Source organism: Eptatretus burgeri, chromosome 14 (assembly GCF_056783735.1).
Source record: "Eptatretus burgeri isolate ZD-2024b chromosome 14, Ebu_testis_v1, whole genome shotgun sequence".
In the NCBI taxonomy this organism is placed as follows: domain Eukaryota; kingdom Metazoa; phylum Chordata; class Myxini; order Myxiniformes; family Myxinidae; genus Eptatretus; species Eptatretus burgeri.
The window spans coordinates 72,035,237-72,061,970 of record NC_140974.1 but is presented as its reverse complement, the minus strand read 5'-3'; the positions used below and the strand labels follow the sequence as shown (position 1 = coordinate 72,061,970).

Genomic DNA, 26,734 nt, shown 5'->3' with positions numbered 1-26,734 from the left:
TCACGAATCCGTCACCGGAATAAACCCGCGTGTTGCAACGTTGCCGCGCGCAAGGTGTCCTTAAATTCCTTGTGCAACTTTGAACGTTTATAACTTTTGACGCGCACATCATCGGAAGAATCTGTAAATTGAGCATCGAAGCGGAATTCATCGAGTTTTTAGCCGACACGGTTCAAATGTTCTCGCCTTCAACGTAACAGCCGCCATGTTTCGTGATACATCGGTCGATCCGATGTTCATACCTGTTGAAAACATTCCCCGCTTGCCAAGCTATCTACCCTGGGTTCGAATCCCGACCCAGGTGCTTCACAGGCACGGTGATTCATCAATGAGTGCGCCGTCCCCCTCGGATGGACGTTAAAGATCCCACGGGGTCCTTCATGAAGAAGAGGCGAGCTATCGCCGGCACCCTGAACACGTCACAAAATGCGTGCCCGCGCGACTTCGTCGACAATGACGCTAAGTCAGACAGTTGGTGAAAAACTCCCCCCCCCCCGACCGACACTACAATCACGTGACAATACGTGTGATGCATAAATAAATAATGTTCCCCAAAATAATATACAGTACAGTACAGTACAGTACAGTACTGTTCTCTCCCGTAATTAATTTCAATTTCCCAAATTCAGGAATAAAATGCTGTGTCCCGTGACTTTTGGCTCCAACCCGAAAATCATTTGATGCGCCTCGTGCTCAGCGATTTTATCATTAACTAGTGGAGACTTAGCTACTGCTGATATTAACTTCGTCTGCCTGGACCTGGAATCAATCTGGTAACCATGGTGATGCCCTTCATTGTCCCTCCGAAAGGCAACAACAACAACAACAACAACAACAACAACAACAACAACAACAACAACAACAACAACAACAACAACTAGAACCAGTCGTCCTTGTCACGGACAAACCAAAATCGAATGGGCTTGTTCTTGTCACCTACCCAACTCGTCGATCAAGTTTTGTCCAAATCCGTCCACGACCTTTTGAGATATCCTGCTCACAGACATACAGACAGACAGACAGGCAGTGGTGAAAACACAACCTCCGTCCACACCTTCGGTGGTGGAGGTAATAAACGAGATGAGGTCTCACGAACTTCCTTTAAAACGCCAACACGACCTCCTTCGACCTGTAAACTATCCGCCTTGTAATACAACCTCGAAACCTCTTAACTTTTCTCAAATCCACCTGACAGCTGAAGACCCCCAGATCACCTTGAGATCTTCCTCCTGTGTGGACACGCCGTGAAGCTTCCCCTTACACATGATGTTATTCCTGCCCATGCTCAACATCTACATTCTCAAACATTCAATCACATCTGCTCACCTTTTCCCCAAGTAACGAGAGTCTCGGCTTCCCCGAACCTCATCACCCCCATTTGGGACATTTGGAAAATTTGTGAATTCGGAGTCTACCCTTGAAGACCTCACCATTCAAATCCTTGATAGAAATCACAAACAACAGCACCACAAATGCTGTACCCTGACTTACATTCTTCAAATGGAATTCCTCATCAACTCATCAACTGTGTAAGCAAGTTCTCGGAGTGAGTAACAAGATCTTTTGTGGATTACTGATGAAACTCATCAACTCATCAACTGTTAGCAAGTTTGCGGAGTGAGTAACAAGATCTTTTGTGGATTACTGATGAAACTCCTCATCAACTGTAAGCAAGTTCACGGAGTGAGTAACAAGATATTTTGTGGATTACTGATGAAACTCATCAACTTATCAACTGTTAGCAAGTTCTCGGAGTGAGTAACAAGATCTTTTGTGGATTACTGATGAAACTCCTCATCAACTCATCAACTGTAAGCAAGTTCTTGGAGTGAGTAACAAGATATTTTGTGGATTACTGATGAAACTCCTCATCAACTCATCAACTGTAAGCAAGTTCTTGGAGTGAGTAACAAGATATTTTGTGGATTACTGATGAAACTCCTCATCAACTCATCAACTGTTAGCAAGTTCTCAGAGTGAGTAACAATATCTTTTGTGGATTACTGATGAAACTCTGACGCCATGATTGAAACAAGGTAAATACGGTAGTGTTGAGCACAGGAACTTCCGAAGGTAAGGAAGGACAGCCCAAACACATAAATGACAATGAAGACAACAAAATGGATGAAAATAATTTAATAATTGGAAACAAGGTGGTCCACACATCTCAATGACGCCTGTGAGAAAATAACATTCTCTCGTCAGTTTATGTCTCTTGTCGGTTGTTTTGTGTTGTGAACATAATCACATGCAAATACTGTGTTACTGCATTACATTCAATGGGGTGTAAAATAATACACTGGGGGTAACGAGACATATGGACCACGATGTGGAATACACTGGGGGTAACGAGACATATGGACCACAATGTGTTTAAATGGAGGAGTGTGCACTTCCAGAGTATATCGATCGATTGTTTACATGCGAGAGACTGACTGTTTTGAACAAGCGAGCTGAAAATTCATCGCTGACCTACCATGGCTGGGATCATCTTCGTTGTCAGGTCGTGTAGTCCATCCATTCAAATGCCAAAAATATATCCTGTAACTAATAAAGTAAAATTGACATCTTGCTAAAGGGGACATTGAAACCTAACGGAGTCATTCCATCTGAAATCATCAAATTTAAGAAAATGTTCCCAGTTGACCCCCTCAGATTTACTTTCAACTTTCATAAAATAGTTCCCAGGTATCAAAATGAAGCTGCCTAAAATTTTAGGTCCATAGATGCGGTCAACTCCGAGATATTGAGGGTTGAAAATGTGGTTGTAGCCCTATTTTTATGGTTGTTGCGAGCATCACAAAATGAACGGCTACTTTTAAACTCCCACAACTTTTTAAATATTAATGCTAGAGCCCTTAAATTTTCAGCGATTATTCTTCTATAACTGCTCTGTAAGAAACAAACATAAAACTGAGTATACCTCTCTTAAATTTTATGACCTGATCAGTTGAAATCCAGAAAAAAAGTTGGTTTTGTATGAAGACCCAACTTTGAGACCCCATATATTTTTATTGACCCATCCCAGAAGCTTGAAATTTTTTCATGTAATAACTGTATGGTATAGTAGTAGTACTCAAATAAATGTTTACTTTTCTTAATCAGTCATATATAATACAGTCATGATCCCTCAAAAATTGAAAATTTTCATTTTTCCCTGAAATTCAGGTGAGGATTGCAAATATATGACAAGGTATACCACTTCAAATTGTTCACCATTGGAAAGAGCATATTCAAGTTTACGAAAGTGTCAAATATCAAAGTGGTATATTTGAAATATATATATTTTCTTTTTTTTAAACTGTTGTGAACACAGTCATGAATACATGAAGTGTGTGCATGGTGTGGGCACCATGGTAATCATGAATGATTAGTTCTATGATTCAAATTAATAATACAAAAATATATCACAAACTGCAATAACAATGTAATAAAACATTTCACAAAAATGATTTGAATCGGTCATTGATCTGCTTTTCCAAAGTCAGGTGCGAGCTTGTACTGCCTCCCAGTTGACGTTAAGGGAGCATCAATAACTTTCATCACATGGACCAAAGGAACCCAACAAATGCCCTCCCTTGAATGTAACTATAGACACGGCTGACATCAGCAGATCAGCCACTATTCCTGAGTTCTATTTTTAGCCCCAGCCAGATGAGTTAAGCTCTTGCTATTTACAAATAAGAAAGAAAGAATTACAAATTCAAATTTCAAAGTATTGTGTTCATGGTATCCTAATAGCAGATGATATGTATGCACATTGTATATACATGTACTACACATATGTACTACATGTAAAAGGACTGTTCATTAAATAGCACACACAACGTGCACAGCACTGGCAGAACATCATTTATTCAAATATTTTTAAAATATTGATAGAAACATTATGTCACTTTGATATTTGACACTTTTGTAAATTTGAATATGCTCTTTCCAATGGTGAACAATTTGAAGTGGTATACCTTGTCATATATTTGCAATCCTCACCTGAATTTTGGGGGAAAATGAAAATTTTCAATTTTTGAGGGATCATGACTGTATTATATATGACTGATTAAGAAAAGTAAACATGTATTTGAATACGACTACCATACAGTTATTACATGAAAAAATTTCAAGCTTCTGGGATGGGTCAACAAAAATATATGGGGTCTCAAAGTTGGGTCTTCATACAAAACCAACATTTTTTTTCTGGATTTCAACTGATTAGGTCATAAAATTTAAGAGAGGTATACTCAGTTTTATGATTGTTTCTTACAGAGCAGTTATAGAAGAATAATCGCTGAAAATTTAAGGGCTCGAGCATTAATATTTAAAAAGTTGTGGGAGTTTAAAAGTAACCGTTCATTTTGTGATTGATGCTCGCAATGACCATAAAAATAGGGCCACAACCACATTTTCAACCCTCAATATCTCGGAATTGACCGCATCTATGGACCTAAAAGTTTACGCAGCTTCATTTTGATACCTGGGAACTATTTTATGAAAGTTTAAAGTAAATCTGAGGGGGTCAACTGGGAGGGCTCTGGTGATATGAGGTGGAATGACTTGGCTTTTTTCAACCATTTGTGGAACTGCCTTCCAGAGGAGGTTCCTGTGGTGGAGGAGGAGGAGCAAGAGGAGGAGGAGACACTCTTCACTCCAGGGCATCAAACAGGTGGTGCACAACCATCTCATGTCATCCCCATCCTTACCCACTATCTTTTATATTCCCATTAACCATACATAACCTAACCTGATTACTTATCAGTGACTGTGTTTACTTCCCTCCTCTTTTCCGATTGGTTCATTCCTTTATTCTTGTGTCTCATTCCCTTGTTTGGCAAGGATACAAATTTAGAGCCTGATAGCCTGCATACACGAATTAGTAAACTGAGATGCTAATAGACGTGTGGGCACAAGTACATTTGCGGAAACACTTTGGGGGATTGATGAGAAAGTAAAATGTTAATCAGCAAATATTCGGCAAATGTCGAGAAACTTAGGGGAGGAAGATATTCCTGTGGTGCCATTTGAAAACCGAAAGCCATTTTATTTTTGTAGACACAGCCAAGACTCATGGAAGAGGTAATACACTGAACAGATCAGGATGTAACAGACAAAAGCAGGACGCAACACACGCCTGCATGGGGTGGACAAGATGGACACAGAAGTAAACTCCAAGGAGGGAAAACTGGCAAATTGGAAGGCGGTGGGATTTGGATGGGGTCAATGAGGGGTAGAAAAGATCATGGTTTTGGATTGGGGATGATCTGAGATGGTGGCCATTCTGATGAAGGGTCACTTGCCTTGAATCAGAACATTTCCATGGAATGATACTGTTCCAGGAACGACCATAGTGGGAAAGGGAGTAAGATAGATTAGTTATTTCATGAATAAACATCTAGCATAAGTGTGCGTGTGTTTTCTATGTGGAATGATAGGACATGTCAAAGTTTGTTCAGAAAGCAATAAACGTGGTTCCCTCCCTTCCGTTACGTGTCCAAAGCTCTCCCACCATTGCTCCCTTATTAATCCTTTGAATTGGTTCACTTTGTCATCTGTCGATATGTTTCTTTACATGAATTGTTTGCAGCTTTGCAAAACAGAAAACCCCTCCTCCTCCCAGGAAGGTGAACACAATACCTTGTGAGCAAGTGTGGATAAAAGAGACAAGCCTGGAGAATGACAATTCCTCTAAGGACTCAAAGCCATATAAGCTGTAAGAAGCTCGATTGCAAGCCAATGAGTATGTGGCCGTACACGTTCACAAGTTTACATAAAACCAGGAGCTAGGTCAGTTGCAGTACCAGCTAGGTCAGTAGGAGGGGGAGACAGAGACAGAAAGACAAAGACAGAGAGAGAGATCGAGAGAGAGAGAGATCGAGAGAGAGATAGAGATCGAGAGAGAGATAGAGATCGAGAGAGAGAGATAGAGATCGAGAGATAGAGATCGAGAGAGAGAGAGATAGAGATCGAGAGAGAGAGATAGAGATCGAGAGAGAGATCGAGAGAGAGATCGAGAGAGAGATCGAGAGAGAGAGAGAGATCGAGAGGGAGAGAAAGAGATCGAGAGGGAGAGAGAGAGAGATCGAGAGGGAGAGAGAGAGAGATCGAGAGGGAGAGAGAGAGAGAGACAGACAGACAGACAAAGAGAGAGAGTCAGACACAGAGACAGAGAGAGAGAAGAGAGGGACAGACAGACAGACAGAGAGAGAGGAGAGAGACAGACAGACAGAGAGAGAGGAGAGAGACAGACAGACAGACAGAGAGAGAGAGAGACAGACAGACAGACAGAGAGAGAGAGAGACAGACAGACAGACAGAGAGAGAGGAGAGAGACAGACAGACAGACAGACAGACAGAGAGAGAGAGAGAGGAGAGAGACAGACAGACAGACAGACAGACAGAGAGAGAGAGGAGAGAGACAGACAGACAGAGAGAGAGAGAGGAGAGAGACAGACAGACAGAGAGAGAGAGAGAGAGACAGACAGACAGACAGACAGAGAGAGAGAGACAGACAGACAGACAGACAGACAGAGAGAGAGAGAGAGAGAGAACCAAAATGAATGTGGAGCAGAACCATGGGGAGTTCCAGGCGGGTGATGGAGAGAGTCATCTCACTCTCGACTGCCAAAGTCATCGTTGCCATTCCATCACCGCCCAGCGCAAACATTGCACGTGGGAAAAGGTTCCTTTCAGTCTTGTATCCTATAATCCTGTGTCGGTGTGTGAGTGTGAACAGGTCTTTACGTGTCGTCGTAGGCCGATGAAATATCGTGGGTGGGTGGGTGGGGATACAGGGGATACAATCTATCTCTCTATCTTCTAAGTATAACTAAAACTCTCATCTTGTGTATATATATATATATACATATATATATATATACATATATATATATATATATATATATATATATATATATGTATGTATGTATGTATGTATGTATGTATGTATGTATGTTCCCGAAATACAGCCAAAACGGTACACGATAGCGCAAAAAATTTTGGCCCACCTTCCTCACCATTCTCCTGCGGTGTGCAGTATGAAGTTTCGTTCAAATCGGGCAACGAAAAAATTATTTTAAAAAATCAATTCCCGATTCAGTCAAGTACTCTTCGGGAGAATTTGATCAATGCAAACAACCTCAGCGGTATGGTTCGATGGAGCTATCTTTTTCTTTTGAAATGATATTTAATTTTTATCAACCCCTGTCACAACGGGAACCCGACGGGTTCACGGGTCGTCGAGATACTAATAAATCCGCTTCTTGTTTTTCCTTCCCCTTCCATTCGTATAAACCCTCTGCTTCCACTACTGAGTTTCGGTGTGGCGTGTGGTTCGGGTTTGAAACGGTGATTAAAGGTGCTTGTAAGGCTGCGGCCATGAGGAAATTGGCACGAAAGTCCCTTGGCAGGAGTGATCAAAGACACAGTGGTTCGTCCCGGGTTCTTGCTCGGCTCAACCTTACAGTCAGATGGACGCACTGCAGGTGACAAGACTCGTTGGATTTCTGGACGTGGGAAGCCGAAGAAAATATTTGTTCGTCTCTCCTGGTGACTGCAATTTACCTTGTGGACTAAGCACCACTAAATTAGTGTCTGTACAGGTGTAAGATTTGACCTCCTGTCCACCCTGCTCATCATAACAATACATTTAGAAGATGTTCTTCAACTTTTGGGATAATTTCACTTGTCAGCTCCCACTTCATTATGACCACAGCGAGGTGCTATAACGCTTTTGTTGGTTTCTCCTGCCTTTAGGTTGCTATAAGAATCATAACTATTTTGTACAGAAGTCGAGGCTCATGGACGAGGTAACAATGCTTCCGAGGCTGGCAGGTTGACGGAATGAACAGAGGGCAGATGGGAACAAGCTGACAATGAACGCACAAACAGATTGGCAATTGAGAATGGGAGTGACAGGGGAGTAAAAGGGGTTACAGGGAGTGGGTATCGGAGAAATAACAGAGGATATTTGGATTTTCAGTGATCTTGTCTAAAACTCCAGTGTGTACACCAGTTATGCACAACAATGGGGGGAATCAAACGCACACCTGTGAACATAAAAGGGCTTGATCGGCTCAACCACCCCGTGGAGAAGGATGGTGCGTTTTCCTCTAATCACTGAGACAACCACACGTTCATTTATTACCATGTATGGTAGAACTCCTATTTTTCCTCCTCCCAGACTTATTTCCCTTTTCTTCTGTTTCTCTGTCCTATCATCTTCCCTTAAATACTTGACTAAATTTAACCCCCCCCCCCACTCCTTCAAAGTGCACACTTATTAAGTAGACGCCTCCCCAATCCACAGTATTCTCCTACTGCACTCATCTTAAAAATATCATAGGTAATTTGCATTTGCATGGTGGAGAGGTACGCACACTCACCTTTAACCTGTCTTGCTTGGGTTCGAATCTCGACTCAGCTATAAAATGTCACATTGGTGTTACATAGGCGGGGTGATTCATCAATGTTTGTCCCCATCCCTCAGATGGACGTTAAACCGGACATCCCATCTCCCGGCATGACTTGGCGGACATTGAAGATCCCAACGTGTCCCTCGTGAATAGTAGGAGAGCTATCGCCGGCATTACAAATTGTTGCTTTAACCTGCTGGGGGTACCCCCCCCCCCCAGCTCCAGCAATGATGCTATCTGCAGGCAGGTGCTGCATTTGAAGGAATACAAAACGGATAAATTATTATTATTGAATGGTGCACTTTCCAGAAAGGAACAGCATGGAATGGTTTCGAGGAAACTGCAGGTACAATGAGGCTTTCCGAGTAATCACAGTGCATAGTAATTCAGTTATTTATGGTGTACAGTGTTTGGATGAACCTGCCGTGTTCCTCCAGACAAGTCTCGACTCGAGCAAGACCAAAGGTTATTATTTTTGTTTCAGGAAACATTTGCCTTGCTTGAGCACAGACAACAAATAACCTTCAATTAACGTGTTGGTGCCTCAATCATGATATGAAGAGAAAGCTCGGTGTGCCCATCTCACTGCAGATGTATTAACATAATAGTATAATAATAATAATACAAGTTCCCCAATGAGGAGCTTCAGCGCAGGAGACCATTCGGCACATCAGGGCATGTGCTAGTATTACCAACCTATGGTTGTTTTTTCTGCACCCTATCCTTTTTAAACGCTGTGCATCAAGCAAGTAAGCAGGACGTACCATTTTAAAAGATTATGGTGTGACTCGAATTGGGCTCAAACCGTCGACATCCCACACTCGGAGCGGACGTTCCAACAGTCTAACCATTCATTACGCCACCAAATCTGGTTTAAAACTAGAAGGGAACTCGGGAGAGTGCATACCTCCGCCAGGCTGATGAGTTCACGTTTTGTAACCCATTGATAGGCCGGATCTCGATTCGGACCTGAACTAAAATTTAATCACCTTGTTCTTGTCACCGAACCAACTAATTCACCAAGTTTTATCCGAATCCATCAACAACTTTTTGAGATATCCTGCGATATATAATTTTGGCCCCATCACTGAAAAAATTCTCAGACCAGGATCTGGATCTTCACCAAAATCTCATAATTTCGTCCATGTCACTATTGTCAGGTCAGATCAGATCTGTGACTTGCTACAGGTATCATGTAAACCTGCACGAACCTGCTTTATGGTCAGGTTGTCGACGACGAAACCGCCTCATCCACCAGGTTTCCTGGTGAGGAGGGTGTATGATATGGACACTCAGCAAGATTAAAAAGAAAACCTGTCAAAGGGCGGAGGAGCTCCTTGTGAGCCAACGGCCATCCATATCTCATGACCAACTGTGTTTGCGGACGTCCTCCTGCAGTTGGGTTACTTCTTATTAGGAGATTGGTGGCAGGATTTGAACTCCGGCCACCGTGAAACCTACTGAAAGCAAAAACAAATCTGAAAACCAACTCCTTGGGAGTACCTCCTGTGCAGCTTCCCTTCGCAAGCAGCTCAGATGACGGGTTAGGGGCAAAGCCTTTGGGACCCTCAATCTTTGATGAAAGGAGGGAAACCTTCCCGGGTCAGATTGCGGTAGTGTGTGTCGGGGTGGTGCTGAGGTGTCGTCCAGCAGACGGCGGTCTTCTTGGGTTAACCAGAGGTGGTCCCTTCGGATAGGCACCTGGAATGTCCTATCTCAAGGACAGGATGATCACCTGTCTCTGTTATCTGAGCTCAAGTGTTTGGACATCGGTATTGCAGCACTCTTTGAGGTTCGGAGACCGGATTGCGGCGAGATCGTGGCGGGTGGTTACACCTACAATTGGTCGGGTCACACTGATGATTACCATGCCCAAGGAGTTGCTGTAACTGTGTCCACTAAGCTGTCTGCAATGATAATTGAGTTGCAACCGGTCAACGAGCGTATTATGAGATGAAGGATTCGTCACTCCTTGGGTGTCATTTCCCTGGTCTCGGTTTATGCTGTGACTGAGGCGAGTGATCTCACCGTGAAGGACGCATTCTACACCACGCTCGAGTCTGTGGTTGATCAGTGCCCCAGGTGAGATACTCTTCTCGTCTGGGGGGATTTCAATGCATCGACTGGAACTGATAGGGATGGTTATGAGACATGTGTTGGTCCCCATGGGTCTGGAACCGTGAACCAGAATAGCACTAAGTTCCTTGACTTTGCAAGAACTCATGGGATTAGGATGGCTGGTTCATGGTTTCAGCACCCACAGGCTCATTGCTGGACTTGGTATTCCAACACTGGTGGTGTATTGGTATGGTTGGTATTCCAACACAGGTGGTCTTGGAACTCACCAGAAGGCGAAGAAGAATTTTGTCTTAAGGGACACTGGATACCATTGACCAGAGTCGCAGGGCCAGGCTGAATGGCAGAGCTGAGCTGTTCAGGGAGCTGAGGCGTAAAACTGTACGTGCGCCAAGGGTGGACAAGGAGGCCGATGTGCGAGGAATCTGTGAGGGGGTAGAGCATCACCTTTGGTCAAGTGATTCTCATCCTGCTTCCAGGGGAATTCACTCATTGTGTTCCTACAAGCCTGTCCCTCAGTGTACTGCAGTGAGAGCAGAGGGTTGTGGGCTCTTGACAGAGGAGTCTGAAGTGAAGGCCCGCTGGGCCGGTTACTTTGAGCGGCTGTACCAGGCTGCTCCACCAGCTGCCGAGTTGGATGTCAGGGGTGTGACTATCCCTACTGCTGACCCTCCAATCAACTGTGATCCACTGCTGCTTGTGGAAACACAGGCTGCGGTGAACCGGTTGAAATGGGGATAAAGCTCCTGGAATCTGTAGCATCCATGCTGAACTTCTCAAAGCTGGTGGAAATGCTGTACTCATGTCATTACATGCAGTTCTGTGCTCTGCCTGGAACACAGGCATCATCCCAACTGACTGGAAGAGGGGCCTTGTTGTCCCTCTCTGGAAAGTGAAGGGTGATCGCCAAGACTGCAAGAACTACCGAGGGGTGACGCTGCTCTCAGTGCCGGGCAAGGTATTTGCTCAGATCATTCTTGATAGGGTTCGCCACCATCTGCTTGAGTACCAGCATCCAGAGCAGTCAGGCTTTCCACCAATGCGGTCAATGATTGACCAGAGCCTTGCTCTTCAGGTCCTTTTGGGAGAGATCAAGCTGCGTTGCATCATTTGGCAATGTCAAGATCTCTGACCTTGATTTCGCAGATGATGCAGTCATCTTGGTGGAGACTGGATATCCTTTTGGGGGCGCTCGAGGTGCTGAATAAGGAGTTCAAGCCACTGGGATTACGGGCTTCCTGGGTCAAAACTAAGATCCAGGCTTTCAATGATATCTTGGGTGCTGCTATCCTGTCTGTACCTGCTTGTGATGAGGATATTAGGGTCACGGAAAGATTCACTTACCTTGGCAGTGATATTCATGTCTCTGCTGGCTGTGAGCCAGTGGTGAATCGACGTCAGGGTTGTGCCTGGGGAGTCATGTATTCACTGGATCATGGGGTATGGCACTGCCACAGTGCCTGTGCAGGAGGATGAAAGTCCAAGTCTTCAGGTCCTCGGTGCTTCCATTGTTGCTCTACGGATGAGACTTGGACTCTGACCATGGATCTGAGACGGAGACTTAATTCCTTTGGTACCAGGTCTCTTCGGAGAATCCTTGGCTATTGCTGGTCAGACTTTGTGTCCAACGAGCGGTTGCTCAGAGAGACTCAAATGAGATTTGCTCCCTGCATCGTCCTGAGCGTCAGCTGCCGCTGTATGGACATGTGGCCCGTTTTCCTGATGCTGTCCCTGCTCAGCAGATTCTCTCACCGAGGGAGCCTCTTGAGTGGAAGCGGCCAATGAACCGACTATGTGCCTCATGGTTGCATTCGGTTGATCAGCATCTCATGGAGATGGGAATGGGCCACGCATCTGCCTGGGGGATGGCCAGACGGAGTACCTGCGGAAAGTGGATGCAATGACGCGCTGCTCCGGCGCATGCTCCCATACTTGACCGAACCTGACATACCCAAGCTCTCCACCAAATTTCGTCTGAATCCGTATCCCTCCACAACTTTTTGAGATGTTTTGTTCACAAACAAACAAACAGACAGACAGGGGTGAAAACATAACCTCCATCCTCCTTTTGTGGCTGGAGGTAAATGTTTAATCTTCATATCAGTTAAATTAAATCTTCATACAATGGGGTGAATACAAGTATATATATATATATATATATATATATATATATATATATATATATATATGTATATATATATATATATATAGTTGCGGATTCGCGCCCGCCGGCGTGCTGACGGCCACGTAACTCGAATCGCGGCACGTCGCCCACCGGACGGACAATCCAGTCGTGACCCTCTCGGACTAACGCCGGGAACCAGTCACGGGTGGACCTTTGGGTCTCACCGCGATCGAGCCAATCAGCGCCCGCGTGGGATAGGGTTGCTCGCCAAATTCGACCGACCAAAGTACCCACGCGGAGGGTAGACCGGGCGATCGCACCTCGCCGCAGGTCGACTTCGGACACGGGCCACTTAAGCGACCCGTTCCGTACTATCGGGATAACCGAGCGGTGTTATTCGTCGACCTCGACGGTTCGATTAATTATCGGGCATATTCAGCCCACTACCAACCCTTTATGTGAAGCAAGATGAGGATTCAATGAAAGAAACGACGAAGCGAAGCGGGAAACAGTTCAACACAAAGCACATTTATTCGCGCTGAACGGAAAGCACACATATTCAATTCCACCAAAAGCACATAGAAAAGGAAAACACAATGCAATTTACACAAAAAGCAAATGCGACAATGCAGATCTAATACCGATTACGCGAGCACACGGCAACACTTATACAATTTTACTTCACAGACGGCGCCGACAACACACACCCAAAACCAAGGAAAAGAACACCCTCAAAGATGAGGCGGGCCTGAGGCCGAGACCGGGTCGGGCCTACCCGTCTGGTGATGAGACGCGGAGCGGCGATGGTGCCTCAACTCCGCGGGCCTCGCGGACGGTGTCTGGTAGGGGGTGGGAAAGGGGCCCCCTTGGTCGCACTATCTCAGCGCGGGGGGAAACAGGAGGGGGTTGCTGATGCTCGGGGTACAGAGGATTCCTACTCTGCCTCGAGTCCCGCGACGAGCGTCTCCACCTCGGCCAGGTCGCGCTGTCGGCCTCCCTGGGGTGCAGCTCCCTGCACGACGCGAGCACCCCCTCGTCTGCCCTCGCCGCCTCTCCACAGCTCCGTCCCCTCCGCTCCGACTCCAACGCACACGACGACGACCAGCTCCTTCTTGCCAACTCCACCGCCCGCGAAGTCTTAACTCTCTGTTCACTTGACTGACGAACACGGTCGCTTATATCAGCCCCGTGACTTCGCTCTCTCATCTTTGACCCCCTCCCTTCGACCTTTCACCTCGCTCCCCATTGGCCCGAGAAAAAGTAGGCGTGAATGCTTTTTGATCCATAAATTTGCATATATCGATCGCCCTCCAACGCCCTGGGGGCGGGGCCAAATCGCCCCTCGCTCACCGATTGGACGGAACAAAAGTGGGCGTGTGTCGTTTTTGATCCGTTTTTGAAGTGGAAAATCCGTGGTTTTGTACACGCTATTCGGCGCGCGCCCTGCACGAGTCCAACACTGGTACCCACAAGCGGCGCAAGAACGGTGGCGATGCGACGGTTGCGAGGTGTGACGTGAAGCGGCGCCGCGGTGGGTGGTTGATGTTGTGGTTGTAACAATGGCGGTTGGTCCAAATTAAAGATAGTAAAAGAAAAACGGCTATCCTGAAGAGTCGCAGCACGCATAAATGACATGTATTCCCACGAGACAACGGGTTTGGGCCTAACTACACATGCACTTACCGAGATATCTCACCTAAGGGACCTGAATGGTGGTTTGCGAATTTGGTAGCCACAACAATATATATATATATATATATATATATATATATATATATATATATATATATATATATATATATATATATATTGTTGTGGTTACCAAATTCGCAAACCACCATTCAGGTCCCTTAGATGAGATATCTCTGTAAGTATATGTGTAGTTAGGCCCAAACCCGTTGTTTCGAGGGAATAAATGTCATTCAGTCGGGCTGCGACTCTTCAGGATAGCCGTTTTTCTTTTACTATCTTTATTTTGGACCAGCCGCCATTACTACCACCACCAACCACGTCTCAACAGCCGTCACACAACAACCACCAACCACAACGCCGCTTCACAACAACAGCCACGACCTTTACCGTCACAACTCGCCACCATCGCATCACCGTCATTCCCACGCCACTTGTGGGCGCCGATGCTGGACTCGTGTAGGGCGCGCACCGAGCAGCGTGTTCAGAAACATCACAGACTTTCCGAGAAAAACGGATCAAAAACGACTCACGCCCACTTCTGTTCCGTCCTATCGGCGAGCTGGGGCGAATTGGCCCCGCCTCCAGGGCGTTAGAGTGAGGACGCTATATGCAAATTCATGGATCAAAAAGCATTCACGCCCACTTTTCCTCGGTCCAATGGGGAGCCAGTTAGAGAGGTGAAGGGTCGGAGGCAGAGGGTCAAAGGTGAAGGAGCGAAGCCACGGGGCTTATATAAACGGCTGCGTTCGTCAGTAAAGTGGAGTTGAGAGTGGTGCGTTGGAACGAGTTGTCAGTGGAGCTGGGAAGAAGAGTCAGAGTTCGGAGGGCAGTTGTGAGTTCGGAGGGGAGAAGTCAAGAGTGAAGAGTTGGGACGAGCCAAAGGGGAGACGGAGAGGGCGATTAGACGGAGCTGTGGAGAGGTGGCGACGGCGAAGGCGGACGAGGGGGTGCTCGCGTCGGTGCCGGGAGCTGCAGAGGGAGAGGCCGGCGGCGCGACCGAGGTCGAGGTGGAGACGCTCGTCGCAGGACCCGAGACAGGGTGATATCCTCCTCCCCCCCGAGCATCAACAACCCCCTCCTGTTTCCCCCCACGCTGAGATAGTGCGACAAGGGGGCCCCTTTCCCACCCCCTACCAGACACTGTCCGCGAGGCCCGCGGAGTTGAGGCGCCACCGCCACTTTGCGTCTCATCATCAGACGGTAGGCCCGACACGGTCTCGGCCCCAGGCCCGCCTACCCCCCTCATCCTTGAGGGTGGTTCTTTTCTTTTGCTTTGGGAATATGTGTTGTCGGCGCCGTCTGTGAAGTAAAATTGTATAAGTGTTGCCGTGTGCTCGGTAGTCGGATAGCTCTGCATTGTGTTTCTCTTTTATATTTGCTTTTTGTGTAATATTGTGTTTCTTCTCCTTTTACATGTGCTTTTGGTGTAATTGTATATGTGTGCTTCCCGTTCATCGCGAAATAAATGTGCTTCATGTTGAACTGTTTTCCCGCTTCGCTTCGTCTTTTCTTTCATTGAATCTCCATCTTGCTTCACGTAAAGGGTTGGTCGTGGGCTAAAACGCCCGATAATTAATCGAACCGTCGAGGCCGACGAATAACACCGCTCGGTTATCCCGATAGTACGGAACGGGTCGCTTAAAGTGGCCCGTGTCCGAAGTCGACCTGCGGCGAGGTGCGATCGCCCGGTCTACCCTCCGTGTGGGTACTTAGGTAGGTCGAATTTGGCGAGCAACCCTATCCCACGCGGGGGCCGATTGGCACGATCGTGGTGAGACCGAAAGGTCCACCCGTGACTAGTTCCCGGCGTTCGTCCGAGAGGGTCACGACTGGATTGTCCGTCCGGTGGGCGACGTGCCGCGATTCGAGTTACGTGGCCGTCAGCACGCGCGAATCCGCAACAATATATATATATATATATATATGTATATATATGTATATATATATATATGTATATATATATATATATATATATATATATATATATATGTATATATATATATATATGTATATATATATATATGTATATATATATATATATATGTATATATATATATATATATATATATATATATATATATATATATATATATATATATATATATGTATATATATGTATATATATATATATATATATATATATATATATATATATATATATATATATATATATATATATATGTATATATATATATATATGTATATATATATATATATATATATATATATATATATATATATATATATATATGTATATATATATATATATATATATATATATATATATATATGTATATATATATATATATATATATATATATATATATATATATATGTATATATATATATATATATATATATATATATATATATATATATATATATATATATATATGTTGTTGCGGCCACGGGTAGGGGCGAGAAGACGACTGGGGGGGGGGGGGTGGGGAAGCTATCTCGTATTCCGAACAGACTCCCCGGAATCGCAGGCGCACACGGATAACTCCGTGACGCGGCGGGTCGCTAACCAACTATGAACGCCAATACCTCAACCACGCGACAAAGGGTCTTCCGTCTAAGGTTTATCCGATTACCTAAAAATAATGACGCGACCAAATTACCAGGGGACACGCCCTCAGTACGCCTTGTCCGAACCAGATCAGATGCAGTCGAGCGACACTGCCAGGGAACATACCGGCTAAAAGAACGGATCGTTGGGAATAAAGTCCCGGCTAGGCCCCGATACGGACCATGCTGGATCAATGAAGGAAAAGACAAAAATGAGCTGGGAACATTTCTACATAAGCATTTATTACAGGCAGGCGAGGAAAAATATGTGGCACAGTGAAGGTAGTTTATTGTTGTGTGTAAGCAGGAATAGAAAGAAATGTGTGGTGCGTCAATGAAACAAGCAACTTACTCAGGCAGACACAGAACAGACCTATACTGATATATCTTCTGCAATCTTTACTTCAAGCTAGGACTGGCACCATGACACACACACACACACCGATAAAGAGGAGTTAATGAGAAGAAAGGAGAGGAGATGAGGCTAACGGTCTCGTAATACCTTGCACAGTTGACTGACCACGCTACCCAGTACGTTTTGGGGGGACGCTGCGCTGAACAATCCCTCTTTGAGAGTTGGCGCATCGTCTCCTGCTTGGCTACGGCGCCACGTCTGCGTCGATCCAGAGAAGGGGCAAGACCGTCAGGCATGAGGGAGGGTGGTCGGTAGAGCCAGCGGCGAGTGGATGGAGAAAGCGGGTGCGTGGGGCCAGCGGCAAATGTAGAGATTCCAGAGAAGGCGGAGATCGAGAGTAAGTGGGTGGAGTGGCAGACAGGACTTGCGGAGCAGCAGGCGTATGCAGCGATCGATCCAAGGCCAGATAAAAGAGGATGAGGATGACCACGCCGACTACGAATGGCTTCACGATCCGTCCTTTATAGGATCCATTGTCGGGGTGGGGGTGGTGACCCAAAACGATGTCATCACCCGAATCAGGCACTCCCATTGGGCCACAGCCACCGCACGGCCGGAAGCGGCCTTATTTTACATCCGGCTCAACATCACCGAGTAGTGGAATTGTCTCGCTCCGAATCGCCTTGCACCAAACTCCCGGGCCGTGCTTCAGCAACTGGCCAAGGGCCGCGTCGGCCCCGCATGCCAACTTGGACACCCCCGGAATGCTGCGTTTGGCGCTGATCAATGTGCTTGCTTCATCCGGATGCCATGCGGCCAGAGCGATCCGGGCCGTACAGCCTGCCTTTGCTTGGTGGCGGAGGTGCGGGAGGATGTCTGCCATCCGTGGGAGACATTGGTGGCCACGGTGTCGAGCAAAGATCGACGGTAAGACGCCATTGTAAACCAACGCGCAGACCCGAACAGAGATGTGTGCCATGCGTGCCCCGTACAGTGCAAATGGTAAATATCAAGGGGCTGCGAGTGGGTCCACTATCGTGCATGTGGTTATTTGTCACAGTAGTGATCCTCACAGGCGGCTGATTGAGCGCGATGCCGGCCCCGATCTGTGTCATGGATTGAAGGAAAGGATTGGATTTAAATTCGGGTTGAAAAGAGCATGCCGCGCATGCCCTGCACAGCGTTGGGATTTTATGCAGGGTTCTACTCTTCTCTTAGACACCGTATCTTGCAGCGGAGGATTTTTCCATCGTGTATTTGATGCCTCCTGTGGTCTTCGCGAGGACATTCATATGTGGAGGGTGTTGCCTGTGGTTTTCACAGGCAGCCGTCTGGGTGTGGTGCCTGCTTGGATTTATTTCAGGAATAAGAGGAAAAGAGTTGGAATGAAGATAGAGATATAATCAGACCGAACTATGAGATCCACACAACGCACTTTGTCCCATTCTACCCATGAGCCATGAGGGAAAGGTCTAACTGCATGTATATTGTTGCGAATTCACGCCCGCCGGCGTGCGAACGGCCACGTGACTCGAATCGCGGCACGTCGCCCACCGGACGGACAATTCTGTCGTGACCCTCTCGGACTAGCGCCGGGAGCTAGTCACGGGTGGGCCTTTCGGCCTCACCACGATCGTGCCAATCGGCCACCCACATGGGATAGGGTTGTTCGCCAAACTCGACCTACCTAAGTACCCACGCGGATGGTAAACCGGGCGATCGCACCTCGCCGCAGGTCAACTCCGGACACGGGCCGCTTAAGCAGTCCGTTCCGTACTATCGGGATAACAGAGCGGTGTTATCGTCGGCCTCGACGGTTCCGATCACTTATCGGGCGTATTAAGCCCACGACGAACCCTTTATGTGAAGCAAGATGGAGATTCAACAAAGGGAAGGACGCAGTGAAACGGGGAACAAGTTCACACAAGCATTTTATTCACACGACACACGGAGAGCACACATATACAGCCAAACCATAATGCACAAAAAAAGCAAATGTAAGAAGAAAAACAATAAAGCAACGACGACGCAGAGCTACAACCGACTCAGACCGACACACGGCAACACTTGTACAATTTTACTTCACCAGACTGGTGCCACACACACACGTTTACACAGAACCCAAAAGAAATGGAAGTCGCGACTTCCCTGAGCGTGTCGAGTCCCTCTCCGACGTCCGTCGACGGGGTCCCGCCTGGCCGCGACTCCGTGCCCGAGCGTGGTAGGCGAGTCCTCTCCTGCGTGCCTCGCACCTGCACATGTTGGCCACTCGACGCCACGGACAGAGTCTTCAGTGCTATCCCAGCGCGGATAGAGGGGGCGGGGGAAACGTGGATGGCCAAAGTCGGGAGAGGGGAATGGCGGACGCTCCTTCCCGCCAGCGGGGTCTTACAACTGCCCCACAAAAGACCCGGCCAGTGGCCACCAGGACGAGCGAGCCAGAAGACGAGAGCAACCACGAAGCAAGAGCATCCACCAAGCAAGAGCATCGACCAAGCAAGAGCAACTACAAAACTGCTTCCCCCGTCTCCGACTTTTATATCCTCGGAGCTCCGCGCCGTTCTTTGCTCCAACCCCCTTCGAGGCGCTTCGAGAAAGGTCTCAAAGAGGGGCGTTCCTCCTCCCTGGCCGCGTCACACCGCGCATCCACCTATCGAGCGCCAGCTGCCCTCCCCTCGCTTCTCTCCCCTCACACCAAGGGCGGAGAACGATGGCGCGAAAAGCCCACCGAGCGTCCTCGTTGGGTTTTATTTGAAATAAAAAATAGAGAAAGAAAAACGACTGACTCAAAGCATCGCAGCCCGAATGAATCACATTTATTCCCACTAAACAACGGATTTGGGGCTAACTTCACATGTACTTAAGAGATATCTCACCTACGGGACATGAATGGTGGTTTGTGAATTTCCACAGTCGTAACACTACACCCTCCCCTTTTTACAGACTTGACCTGAGTCGTCAAATTCTCGTGTGCCATCATATGTAGTTCTCCTCAAGTACGTTTTACCTACAGATCCCTGAGTGTGACATTCATGGTATTCGTGTCCCCAAAATAAATAACCTGAGGGCTGAGTAACTAACAAAACAAACCCACTCACACAGACGACTGAAATAAAATTGCCGGCGCGAAGACATACATGCCGGGGGCGCACTCATATTTACGGTACAATACCCTTAACTTACAAATTTTACACTAAACCATGGCCCAGGATCAATGGACTCTGCAGGCAGAAAAAGTCAAAAGAGAACCGGTGCACGGGCCGCCACTGCAGGCCCGTGTTGTCGCTGCCAACAGGAAAGTTCTTGCAGCTTGCAAACTGTTGCCTTGATCCTGGCGCACATGGAAATGAACAGGGGGGGGGGGGGCAAAGCAAACTTGAACGGGGCAAAATGACGAGGGCAGTAGGCATGGATGGCAAAGGCAGCAGGCAAACACAGCCTGCAGAACAAGGCCGTCGCAGGCAAACACAGCCGGCAGACGAACTGGCCGGCACAGGCCTCGCAGCAACACAGCCAGCAGATGAAGCTGGCCAGCCTTTGCCTGTCAGTGGAGGGAGTGCAGTGGTGCTGGCCACTCGGAAGGCGGGCTCGGACCTACCCTACGGTCTCCCTCCCAACCTATCGCCTTTGCCTGTCACTGTCCATACCCACTCCCTTAATTTGTCAAACCCAATTTAGCCCCAACTTCATTAATTTTTTTTTGGGGTTTTATTTTCTTTTTATTCCTCACTATAAATCATCCCCTAACCCCCTTTATCGTCCTTGTTCGGCTAATCTATCGTCCCCTAGCCTACTCCCAACCCCTACGTTCCCTTCCTGGAGGGGAATAAGGGAGAACTAGCGTCCTGTGTCGAGGCCCAATTCAAGCCTCGGGATGGCCTCCCCAGACTTCAGCGATCTTAACCCAAAGTGGGTCCAGCGGCCCACAACAAGAGCGAGGGGATGGATGGTGCGGAGGGGTACATCTCCTAATCCACCCTAACCATTATCTCTTAAACTACCCCGGGGCTTTCAACAAGCGCCTCTCGCTTAAGCTATTGGTTCGAAAAACCCAGATTCCCGTCGCCTGTGTTGGTGTCCTCACAATTTCGGGCCTCGCCCCCCAATTTTCTCTCCGTGCCCTCACACGGTTTCATGGCTGGGACACGTGGCTCCCTTGGCAGGCACGACCCTCTGCCGATTCTCCTACGATGGCACCCCCGGGCACTACACTGCCTCCGAGCCTACCAGCTCCCTAAACACCGGGGAGTGCCCCCCATGGCACCTCCCCTGAAACGCACACGTGGCAGACTGGCTTCCCGGGCCCCTTTTTGAGGGTCACACGTGCCCACAACACTGCCCACGCGGCTAATGGCGCCCCGGGCCCCCGCACCATGCGGGCGCACCCGTGCCCACTACGCTATCCTGGCCCCCCATGGGCCCTGGCCTACCACGGCAGACTAGCCTGGTGTCCGGGGTACCCACTCAGCGATACTCACCTTTCGCAGCCATGCTCCCAGCCCATCAACAGGGCTCCTGCACCCCTCCAAACGGGTATCGAGCCTACTTTCCCACCAACAACAAAACGACCTCCATTTTTGTTAATTTGACTAACCCAGCTAACGCACTCTACACTGACCCCGGGGTCCCTTGGGCGGGAGTCACTCCTCCCCCCAATCACTCATCGCACCATGCATTCCCCATTCGCTCCACTCACACAGACCCGCTGGCCTCACTCACTCAACATGTCCCCACACAACTGACCAACTCTTCAACACACACACCGCTGAACTCTGCCATCCTTCCAACTACCTCCCCTAACTAACTCGTGCTCCCACGTCGTCCCTTACACTACAGCACGTTCCTTTTAACACTACGTAGCTAAGCTACGTCCCCTCTACACATCCAAAGTCTATCACTGTCTCCAAATCATCAAAAATCCATTCCCCATCCTAAATCTCATCTAAATCCCTCTACCTATCCATTCCACGGGCCCAATGAGGACTTACCCCTGCCTCATGGAGCCGGTCAAACTAAGCTAACCCTTCCCCCTAACTCGTGCCATCCTGTGTCCTGGGCCAAGGGGATCATTCACCCCTTGCCCAGGAATCCTGTTCACCCGAAAGCGAGGTTGGTTTGTTTTTTTTGTTTTTTTCATTGCGCAGCCCAAAACGGCAACTCACAACCTGCACACCAGCGTGGCAATTCACAGCCGCGCACCTGTGGCGTGACGTCATGGCAGCTGTTCGCGTCCCTCGTCCCTCTTGGACGGTATCATCCGGCAGGGATTCACCCTCCTGCCCGATTCCAACCAGACACGCAGCCATGACGTCACCCAGCGCATAAAAGAAAACACAAGCCTCACGTCTCGAGGGGTTCCCCACGCGAACACATGTGCTCTCCCCGTTGGAGCTGAACACACCCGCTCGCGTGGAGAACCCGTCCGGTTCAAATCCGAAATCCTGCCTAAACTTTGTCCGTCGCGGGATCCGCAAATCCACCGCGTGCGTTTCCGGACCGGGCTTCACTCCCGCAAGCGAGCACGTGGCGGCCTCGTGCTTTGCACAGCACGGACCTCGCGCTCGCTGCTGGGTGAACCTGGCGCGGTGCTCAAAACCTCTACGGCCGCTACCCGGCCTTCTTTCCTCTGTCGCCATCATCGTCTCCATTCGACACACGCACTCCAACGTGTTACGACGCTAACACACCTCACCATTACATTCACCCCGGGAGACGCCACTGCATGCCCACGCATGCCCACCGTCATCTCAGTCACACACAGCAACCTCACACATGCTGTCTCCCTCACACTCGGCCGCTCACTCACTCGTGCCGTTTCCCTTGCACACACCATACCACTCACACACGCAGGGGCACTCACCCGCGGTGCCTCATCCACACACGGCGTGCTGGGAAGCACGCCCTTCGGCACACTTGCCACCACACCACTCACACACGGGGGCGCTTCCACACACGGGGATGCACTCACACCTTGCACCACACACACCGGGACAACCACACTGGGGATTCGTGTCCCCACAAGGGGTTCCGGGGCCTCTATACCCCCAAGCTCTCCGTGCACCCGTTCGCAGCACTCCTCCCCTCAACTCCGCGAAGCACGACCGAACCCACCTGGTCGTGAGTCGCCTCAAGGGGGCACACTCCCTCCCCTCGTTCCTGGAGGAGGCTATCCTGCTGCCTGCACCGGGTCCCGAAACAGTCCGCCAGCTCACCCTCATGAAGCCTCGCAACTAACTCCGTGTGTGTGTGTGCGTCTCGAACCCCGTCCATTTCACCCTCTATCTCCCGTGTCTCTGTACATTTATTAGTTTCTGTTGTCTCCTCGTGTCGATTAGTCTCTGCTTCTTTCTGGCGTCTTTCCCTTATCTTTATGTCGGTCAACCTTGCTTTCTTCTTCAGTCGCTCCCGTCCTTCCCTCTGTTTCACTCCTTGCTCTTTTACGATCTCCGCGTACCTCATCCTTGCTTTCCGTCTTAATTGTTCTTTTCTCTCCCTCGCAATTCCTTTCACCTCGTCTCTTATCTCCCTCGTGCACGTCTCCGTCACCCCAATTAGTTTTTCCTTCTCGGTCACCGTCATGCTTCTCGCCCAACACGTCCCCCGAATTAATTTCTCCTGACCCGCCTCCACCGCGGGCCTGACAGCCGTTGCACTCCCTCCCAGCTCGTTCGCTCCAACAAGTGACGTCGCCATTTTAATCTCCACCGTTGTCGCCTTCATGCCCGCCTGCAGGCTTCGGCCAATTTGCTGCATCTCACCCCGCAGTTCTTTCATTCCTTCCTTCAATTCGTTTTTCATTTGTTGCGTATTCGTATCCATTTTGTTGTTTATATTCGCATTCATTTGTTGCGCATCCGTATTCATCTTTGCCAGCATGGCGAACAGCTGGGCCATGTCGGGTGCGCTTGGGTGAGCCGTTTCGGCAGGGATTGGGGGAGGGTTTTGGTGGAGGGGGGAGGGGAGGTGTCATACACCGCCGCCGCACCTATTTCGGGCTCTGGGTTTAGTTGGGGGAGTTCGTCCTGCACAACAAGCATTTCCTGCACGAGGTTATCCTGGGCCATGGATTCTACACATTCGAAATCCATTTCCAATATCCCCGGCTCCCGCTCGCCTTGAGACGCCATCTTATTTCTCGTAAGGGGTTAATTTAAATCGCTCGTAATTTGGAGGGAACGGGGGGGGGGGCGCCTCACACACCCCTGAACCGATTCCCCGTGAATTTAGCTTGGAGGCGTGAGGGATTCAAATCCCACTCCCGGACACCAGTGTCGCGAATTCGCGCCCGCCGACGTGCGAACGGCCACGTGACTCGAATCGCGGCACGTTGCCCACCGGATGGACAATTCTGTCGTGACCCTCTTGGACTAACGCCGGGAGCTAGTCACGGGTGGGCCTTTCGGCCTCACCACGATCATGCCAATCGGCCACCCGCGTGGGATAGGGTTGTTCGCCAAACTCGACCTACCTAAGTACCCACGCGGATGGTAAACCGAGCGATCGCACCTCGCCGCAGGTCGACTCCGGACACGGGCCGCTTAAGCGGTCCGTTCCGTACTATCGGGATAACCGAGCGGTGTTATCGCCGGCCTCGATGGTTCCGATAATTATCGGGCGTATTAAGCCCACGAAGAACCCTTTACGTGAAGCAAGATGGAGATTCAACAAAGGGAAGGACGCAGCGAAACGGGGAACAAGTTCACACAAGCACTTTATTCACACAACACACGGAGAGCACACATATACAGCCAAACCATAATGCACAAAAAAAGCAAATGTAAGAAGAAAAACAATAAAGCAACGACGACGCAGAGCCACAACCGACTAAGACCGACACACGGCAACACTTATACAATTTTACTTCACCAGACTGGCGCCACACACACACGTTTACACAGAACCCAAAAGAAATGGAAGTCGCGACTTCCCTGAGCGCGTCGAGTCCCTCTCCGAGGTCCGTCGACGGGGTCCCGCCTGGCCGCGACTCCGTGCTCGAGCGTGGTAGGCGAGTCCTCTCCTGCGTGCCTCGCACCTGCACGTGTTGGCCACTCTACGCCACGGACAGAGTCTTCAGCGCTATCCCAGCGCGGATAGAGGGGCGGGGGAAACGTGGATGGCCAAAGTCGGGAGAGGGGAATAGCGGACGCTCCTTCCCGCCAGCGGGGTCTTACAACTGCCCCACAAAAGACCCGGCCAGCGGCCACCAGGACGAGCGAGCCGGAAGACGAGAGCAACCATGAAGCAAGAGCATCCACCAAGCAAGAGCATCCACCAAGCAAGAGCATCCACCAAGCAAGAGCATCTACAAAACTGCTTCCCCCGTCTCAAACTTTTATATCCTCGGAGCTCCGCCCTGTTGCTCCGCACCGTTCTTTGCTCCACCCCCCTTCGCGGCGCTTCGAGAAAGGTCTTGAAGAGGGACGTTCCTCCTCCCTGACCGCGTCACACCGCGCATCCACCAATCGAGCGTCAGCTGCCCTCCCCTCGCTTCTCTCCCCTCACACCAAGCGCAGAGAAGAATGGCACGAAAAGCCCACCGAGCGTCCTCGTTGGGTTTTATTTGAAACAAAAGATGGAGAAAGAAAAACGACTGACTCAAAGCGTCGCAGCCCGAATGAATCACATTTATTCCCTCTAAACAACGGGTTTGGGGCTAACTACACATGTACTTAAGAGATATCTCACCTACGGGATCTGAATGGTGGTTTGCGAATTTCCACAGCCGTAACAATATTAATGAAATAACTGTCTGGGGACCACTGTATGTTGGATGCCATTGCCTTCGAGACATGCGGTTTCCATAACCGCAATATATATGTATATATATATATATATATATATATATATATATGTATATATATATATATATATATATATATATATATATATATATATATATATATATATATATATATATATATATATCTTCTTCTTACGGCTGCTCCCGTAAGGGGTCGCCACAGCGGATCATCCGTATGATCCGCATCGTGATTTGGCACATGTTTTACGCCGGATGCCCTTCCTGACACAACCCTGGTCGCCTCTTACGACACAGGATATGGTACACCTATTTTAACCGGAGTATACACCGCTACTCATTTCGCCGACCTCGGAAGGATGACAGGCTGAGTCAACCCCCTGGTGTATTTATTCAGTGGCCCAACGGGGCTTGAACTCAGGACCTTTTGGATCCCAAGCCGCTGCCTAACCACTGCGCCAACACACCAGGCTATATATACATACATATATATATATATATATATATACATATACATACACATATATACATACATACATATATATATACATACATACATACACATATATATATACATACATATAAATATATACATACATCTACATATATATATATATATAAATACATACATACACATATATATATACATACATATAAATATATACATACATCTACATATATATATATATATATATAAATATATACATACATACATAAATATATACATACATCTACATATATATATAAATATATACA

At 48.2% G+C, this 26,734-nt stretch overlaps 1 protein-coding gene across 2 annotated transcripts in view; it reads left to right on the top strand.

Annotated features, from left to right (window-relative positions):
* The first annotated feature begins 4,521 nt into the window (after positions 1-4,521).
* LOC147013585 (interleukin-8-like) overlaps positions 4,522-26,734 on the top strand; it is a 50,173-nt gene continuing 27,960 nt past the window's right edge. The window contains exon 1 of one of the 2 annotated variants that reach the window (XM_085855519.1): positions 4,522-4,660. In XM_085855519.1, the coding sequence (XP_085711645.1) occupies positions 4,537-4,660 (124 nt within the window). In that variant the 5' untranslated portion in view covers positions 4,522-4,536. Of the gene's footprint in view, positions 4,661-7,444; positions 7,539-26,734 lie in introns of those variants that run through there. The other variant, XM_085855520.1, reaches the window with a different exon arrangement.